The sequence below is a fragment of the Ictalurus punctatus genome, chromosome 11, assembly GCF_001660625.3.
Source record: "Ictalurus punctatus breed USDA103 chromosome 11, Coco_2.0, whole genome shotgun sequence".
NCBI classification, from domain to species: Eukaryota; Metazoa; Chordata; class Actinopteri; order Siluriformes; family Ictaluridae; genus Ictalurus; species Ictalurus punctatus.
Genome location: NC_030426.2, coordinates 27,249,848 through 27,257,643, shown reverse-complemented (window position 1 = coordinate 27,257,643; position 7,796 = coordinate 27,249,848). Strand labels below are relative to the sequence as shown.

The following is a 7,796-nucleotide window of genomic DNA, read 5'->3' as shown; positions in this document are numbered from 1 at the left end:
AGGTACAGTAAGTGACAGTGTACTGCTGAACAGTACACAGTGTTAGTGTGGAAGTGTCTGATATCCAGGTAGTGCAGAAGATAGGAGCTAAGGCGTAGCAATATAATTTAAAACTGGTAGAAATGTAAACATAACATGCTAAGACATTCAGCAGATTAGTTTATACCAAACATGGACATAGCAGTTATTTTGTTAGCAGCAGGTAAAGTGTATATAAAGTGTATGTAGTGACAATAAATTATAAACTATATTTTTATCATACAGTAGCAGCAAAAAATTCAACAGTGTCAATGCAGGAATGTGCAAATATTTCAATGGGAGTTGGATGGTGTTCAGTCCAGTGTGTGTGTGTGTGTGTGTGTGTGTGCGCGTGCGCGTATATCAGTCTGGTCTCTGAGTATTGAGGAGTCTGATGGCTTGGGGGAAGAAGCTGTTATACAATCTGGTCTTGAGGCCCGAATGCTTTGGTACCTTTTTCCAGACGGCAGGAGGGTGAAGTGTGTGTGAGGTGTATGTGACGGGTGTGTGAGGAGGGTGTGTGGGGTGTGTCAGGTCATCCATAATGCTGGTGGCTTTACAGATGCAGCATGCGGTGTAAATGTCTGTGATGGGGGGGACCCCGCTAATCTTCTCAGCTGTCTTCACTATCTGCTGCAGGGTCTTCCGATCCAATGAAGTGAGGATGGGAGGTGGGAGATGTGCTTTCTTCAGCCTTCACAGGAAGTAGAGATGCTGCTGGGCTTTCTAGGTTATGGAGCTGGTGTTGAGGAACCAGGTGAGGTTCTTCGTCAGGTGAACACCAAGGAATTTGATGCTCTTGACGATCACCACAGAGGATCTATCTATGTTCAGTGTAGAGTGGTCGCTCCGTGCTCTCCTGAAATCAACAACCATCTCATTTGTTTTGTCCACATTCAGAGACAGGTTGTTGGACTGACAGCAGTGGACTGAGCACACAGCCCTGAGGGACCCCATGCTCAGCGTGGTGGTGCTGGAGAAGTTGTTCCTGATCCAGACCGATTGAGGTCTCGCAGTCAAGAAGTCCAGGATCCAGTTACAGATGGAGGTGTTCAGGCCCAGTAGGTAGAGTTTACGCTCGGTTTGAGGTGCAGAATGACATGGCAGTGAGGAAGACCACCCCCCTCCTAATGATCAGGTGCTGTGTCTAACCATGGCTGATGTGAGGAAAACTATGCAGAGTCAACCCACGGAAGGCTGCTGGACCAGACAACATTCCTGGTAGAGTGTTCAGAGGATGTGCAGATCAGCTAGCAGATGTTTTCTCTGACATCTTCAACATCTCCCTGAGCAGCACCATCGTTCCAACCATTGCTACCACCATTGTCCCCGTGCCAAATAAGTCTCCAGTGTCCTGCCTCAATGACTACCATCCCGTTGCACTCACATCCATCATCATGAAGTGCTTCGAGAGGTTCGTCATGAGGCACATTAAGACCCTGCTGCCCCCCTCACTGGACCCGCTGCAGTTCGCATATCGCACCAAATGCTCAACAGATAATGCCATCGCCACCACCCTACATCTGGCCCTCACCCACCTGGACAAGAAGGACACCTACGTTTGAAAGCTGTTCATAGACTTCAGCATTCAACACAGTCAGGCAGAGTTTGAAAGCCTTTGCATTTTTACAAGCGGCTGTAACGGTTTAATACGCGAAACACAATCAAAATAAGTTATTTACTAAAAGGCAGTTTTGCTGTTATTACAGTATATTTACATATTGTGCACTATTCAGATCTGTACAGGAGCCACCAGAGGGCGCTGTGGTTTATATCGCTACAGTTATTACTTATAGTTCTGTGCTTAATTGAAATGAAAAGGGTTCATCTAAAAGTCAATAACTAAACAACATGAATAAATAATGTTTAACTTCAACTTCAGATTTATATCTTATGTGTGTGTGTGTGTGTAGGTTTGTTTGTTTTTTAATAGTTTTAGTGACATATAATAATGTTAAATATATACACACATCTGTGTGAGAGGTGTGTTGAAGAATTAGAAAAAGCAAAACTAGCCTTATATGAACTCTGGGGCCTGTGATTGAGTCTCATGGCCTCTCATTTCACTTCTATGCTGAAGATACTCAGCTCTATTTGTCCTTCCAACCTGATGATCCATCTCAGTACACATCTCTGCTTGCCTGTCTGACATCTTGGACTGGATGAAGAAACACCACCTGAAACTCCACTTGGCAACAGCAGAGCTTCTTGTCATCCCAGCCTGCCCCTCAATGAACCACAACCTCACCGTACAGCTCGGCTCAACCACTCTCAAACCATCTAGGACAGCCAGAAACCTTGGGGTGACTTTCAATGACCACTTGAACTTTACAGAACATACTTCAACAACTGCACGGTCCTGTAGATTCATTCTGTATAACATCAAGAAAATCAGATCCTATCTCACCGAACAGGCCACACAACTACTAATCCAGGCTCGTTATCTCAAAACTGGACTACTACAACTCACTACACCCGGCGCGCATGACTCCACATGCCGAAGTGTCCTTGGGCAAGACACTGAACCCCGAGTCGCTCCCGATGGCAAGTTAGCGCCTTGCACGGCAGCTCTGCTACCATTGGTGAGTGTGTGTGTGTGTGTGTGTGAATGGGTGAATTCACAGTGTAAAGCGCTTTGGATAAAAGTGCTATATAAGTTTACCATTTACCACACCCCTCTTATATATATTTAAATACTGAAAGGAAGAAAAAATAAATAAAAATCTTTAAAAGCTTTTAAAATATTTGTAGTTTTAAAGATTAACTACAAAGTTTTAACACCACATCATCTGCTTCTGGTCAGTTTGTAATAATTTATCGCAATATCGATATTATATTATATTATGATATGATATTATAAGGTCATATCGCCCAGCTCCAGCACATATTTTGCTGTATTGTATTAAAATATCTGCACTGTGATCATGCGGGAATCTTTAGGATGCTGTGTTTTCTCTTTTGAACCTGAGATTCACTGATGCTAAAAGTTTCTCAGAGATGCAACGCCTTTTCGTTTCCTAAAATGGGGGGTAAAAGAAGCCCTTGCAGTGTTTCCGGTTAACCCGGAAGTGTTTCTGATTGTCTCTTTTTCTCCCCCTCAACATGGCGGTCAATCTTACCGAATTGTCTCTTCCGCAGCTGGAAGGATTAAAGTCTCAGCTGGATCAGGTAAAAACATTCAAATATTACAACTGGAATAAGCACCACAGTGATGTTTATTACAGAGAGAGAGAGAGAGAGAGAGAGAGAGTGAGAGAGAGAGAGAGTGAGAGAGAGAGAGAGAGTCTCAGTGTCAGTGTCTCTCGCCCAGTCCATACCGCTGTCACGCTGCTGAAATAAACATCATGGAGAGAAATAAATCATCAGATTCATCTCTTCTTTAGTTTTAAATAAAAGCATGGTTAGTTTTTAAACACCGTCATAAAAGAACAGTTTAATATTTATTACAGGTACACACCCGCTTTATTATTATTATTATTATTATTATTATTATTATTATTATTATTATTATTGTTATTCAACTTTATTTTTAAATAAAATAGGCAAATAATCCTGCTATAAATGACAGCAGTAACAGAAAGAAGAAAACAATAATAATATATTTTTAAAAATGAAAATAAAATAAAAGTAATTCAAATAATCTTTAAGGTGAGTAATAAAAGCTACAGTGAAATAAATGTTTTTTAAGCTGTTTTTATTTATTACAGAAAGATTCTGTCATTATTTTTGTTCGAGCTTTCATGCATAAAAGATTATAAACCGTAATGAATTTAAACTTTTACTAAAATCTAATTCGCTTGTATTAAAACAGAACTGAAAATCATGCAAAGAACAAACAAACATTAGTGCTGAAGAAGACGTGGGAAGTTTCTCACTAACTCACTCTGTTAGGGGTCAAGTATTACGGAATAATGAAATATTATATATAATTATAATCTCACTCAGAACATCAGCTTAACTTTAAAGAAGAAGCTAGAAATGTTTGTTCCAGTCTAACATTTTAGTAGAGAGAGTGTGTGTGTGTGTGTGTGTGTGTGTGTGTGTGTGTTGGTGGTCATGTTGGACTGAGATTAACGTTTAACAGAGTAATAAAAATCAGGAGGATGGTGTATTTATTTAACACTGTAGCCTTTTGGAGATGATTTACATTCATATATTTCTTATAAAACAGTGTTAAAGTCACGTGTATGAGTTCAGACCCTGTACATGAAGGGGAAATAAAGGAGGGGGCTCATTTTTTTAACCAAATTGGCGCAGTCCCACTGTGATAACTGTGTGAAGTTAGAAGTACGGCTAAAATAAACTAAAAAAGAAGTCGTGATTTAAAGCTTTAAGTGAAACTGAACCTCTACGAAGCGTGCAGTGAGGAACAGTGTGTCGCGATTTATCACAGGATTTATCGCATTCTGTCCTGTTCCTGATCTGGAGTTTAAGGAGACGGAGTTTCTGTCTCCTTTTAAATCATTTGAACCAAATGTTTAGTCTTTTGAAAATTTATTTGAAGAAGAAGAAGAAAAGGTCTTGTTTATATTTTGAAAATGAAACAAAAGATAAAGATGATGTTCCAAAAAATGTGTGTGTGTGTGTATATATATATATATATATATATATATATATATATATATATATATATATATATATATATATATATATATATATATATTATAAATAATAAACTTTTATTCCTCTTATACTAAAGCAAGTACAATTTCGTATTTATTAAAGAATGGGATCATCATTTTTATAGTTAATGTCACAATATTGATTGATTGAGTGATTGTTTTTTTTTTTTCAGGAGACGGAGTTTCTGTCGTCGTCTATCGCACAGTTAAAAGTGGTCCAGACTAAATACGTGGAGGCGAAGGACAGTATGAATGTCCTTAAGAAGAGTAACGAAGGTGAGCTCCTGTAATCAGCACTGAATTTATATTCAGGTCATCGGTCTCAGTGTTTATACAGCGCTGTTAATCCGTTTTCTCTCTTCTCTCTCAGGTAAAGAGTTACTCGTCCCTCTGACCAGCTCCGTATCCTTTCCTTTATGGAAAACTGAGTCATTACACGCTGAGAGGTTCAACTTTCAGAACGTAAAGTTCCGATTTACAGTGCTGGGAGGTGAAGTGGGCGGGGTCTAACTTTATGCAAATAAGATGAAGCTGTGTAGTGACTACAGATGTCTCTGTGTTTATACTCACAGGTGATTGTAGTTTGTTGCTTGTGGGTGTGGCCTGTCTAGCGTTTGGTTTTACATATATATAAAAACATCTCGTCTAAAGCTAACCAGTTAAACACTAATTAATTAACACACTAATCAATATTTGGTTCTGAGATTAGCTCACTGTACCAGCTGCTAATGTCTCTATGTGACAGTTAATGAGAGCTCGGATATGACAGGAGAAGACGAAACCGTGCGTTTTCCAGCTAGCTATGTGGGTGTCGGGGTAACCATGGCAACGGCAATAAATACAGGAAAGGACACTGAGCAGAGGAAGTGGTGTTGATGTGCGCTGATTCTCCTTAACCTGTGAAGATGTACGTTCCCGGAACTCTGAATGACGTGGAACACGTGCTGATCAACGTGGGAACGGGTTACTTCGTGGAGAAGGTGAGTGAAAGGATGAGGAGGTGGAACACGAAGGTGGTTTTTTTTTGGTCAAGCATGATGAGGTCATAATCATTTACACACCTGATTTCACGACGTTACAAGACGAGTGACGCTGATCCGCTGGAGAAACTTTACACACCCCCTCGAGCGAGCGTCTAGACGATCCTCACGTCTAGTGAAAATCGCTCCGTTCTTCTCTTCTGCTTCACCTCTCTGTTTTCTGTGCTGCAGGAGTGAGTTGCAGCTACGAGTAAAAAGCCAGAGCGAGATGTGAAATATAACGTGCTCTTCATTAGTAACGTAAATTGAAAACAATTTCCCAGACACAGCAGTGTTGCATCAAATAATTATTTAAAAACACAACCAACTGATAATGTTCAACCCTGACAAGACCACTGAAGAGTCAAACCCAAAACATTTGACACTTCAACACTTTGAAGACACTTCAAAGTGACACTTTGACATTATCAAACATTATCATAAAAATGTTTGACAAACATTTGACACTTTGCCACTATCAGCATTTGATAAAGTTCAACATTTCTACATCAGCCGCTGCGCAGTCCGTTCGGGCTGTAATTATTTGAAAGTAAATAACTTTTAAAAGCCGGAGGAACGATAACGTCTCAGAGCGAGTGCAGTAATATAAACCTGCGCTACTCTCAGGGCTGCTGTTCTAGAAAACACCTTCTGACCAATCAGAGTCCAGAATTTCTCCCCTGTTCTGCTCCTGAACAGTACAGGTGTGTGTTTGTTTTGTGTTTTTTTCAGAACGCGGAGGACGGTAAAGATTTCTTTAAGCGTAAAATCGACTTCCTGACGAAACAGATTGAGAAAATTCAGCCGACTCTACAGGAGAAATACGGCATGAAGCAAGGTGAGTTTATTCTCTCGTGTGTGTGTGTGTGTGTGTGTATATAAAATGTATTTATTTTATTCATTTATTTTAGTTTTGTATTGTATACAAGTATTTATTCATTATTTTTATGGATGCACAAAAAGCACAGAATTAAACTCCAGTCCTAAATGAATAATAAAACACTTTCACTGCACCGTGTGGTTTCTGTTCCTCACTGTCTTTAGACATATTATTTTATTTTTGATCATAATGTTTGAATTCGACATTACAGATCTTGTTCGCGCTACACTCTGTATCAGCGCGTCTACACCGCGCGTGACCAGCAACGCGGCCTCGTCACTAACACGTCGCTTCTGTTATAATAAACGACAGAATTTACACTGCCAGTGCGCAGATACAGCATATGATCACAATAAACATAAATTAAACTAAACCTTTTAAGCAGCGTGCACCAGTTTCCCCGCCCCTTCCACACAGTGGAGCATTTCGGATGTAAACATGAGTTTGTGCTCGTGCATCAGTTTGATCTCCGTGGTGTTTAATATAAAATGCCCCCCTGCCTTGGAGGACTTGGAGGTTACACACTTTCTTCCTCAGTCACGTGACGATTTCTCCTCCGTCTGATGAGGACTGAGGTCATGTTGGGAATAAAAGGTAACGCTGACGGAAAGTAAACTGAAGCAAGTCATTATCGGTGACTCTGGGCGTCTGCTAACGCAGTCGTGCGTATGACATCATGCGCCGTCGTGGCTTATACTTCCGGTTAGTAAAAAACTGCTAGTGTTTTATTTGAGATATTACCTTTCTAAAACACACACATATCCAGACTGGTGGTGCAGTGTGTATAGTGTATAGTGTAAGTGTACAGTACTTCATTTGGGACACAACTTTAGTATTTATTCTCCGAGGCGTGTTTTCTGAACAGACGTAACGTAACGTACTCTGACCTCTGACGTGTTCTAAGCCACGTTAAAAACGGTTCCGTTTCCTGTAAAGTCTCTCTTTAACCTTTAATGTGTTCTGATCATTTTTTTTCTGTCTTTCAGCTGTGGTTGAAGTCATGAACATGAAGCTCCAGCAACTGCACAGCCAACAGACATCACAATCAGGCACCACCAAGGCTTAGAACATCTACACACACACACACACACACACACGCATTCACATACACACACACACACACACACACACACACCGGTCCGCATGTCATCCAGTTATAAGTTATGGTTCCCACAGTGTGTATACTGAGATGTAAAATAAACACTCGTTCAGGATTCCTGTGTGTTTATGAATATTCATTACAGACATAATCTCTCT

The 7,796-nt window shown here is 40.3% G+C and overlaps 1 protein-coding gene across 1 annotated transcript; it reads left to right on the top strand.

Moving 5' to 3' along the window:
• The first annotated feature begins 3,100 nt into the window (after positions 1–3,100).
• On the top strand, positions 3,101–7,751 carry pfdn5 (prefoldin 5). Its single transcript, NM_001201296.1, is given in 6 exon segments — positions 3,101–3,186; positions 4,814–4,916; positions 5,011–5,042; positions 5,546–5,620; positions 6,392–6,497; positions 7,526–7,751. Coding segments are annotated over 6 exon segments (462 nt in total). The 5' UTR covers positions 3,101–3,120; the 3' UTR covers positions 7,606–7,751.
• Positions 7,752–7,796: the final 45 nt, after the last annotated feature.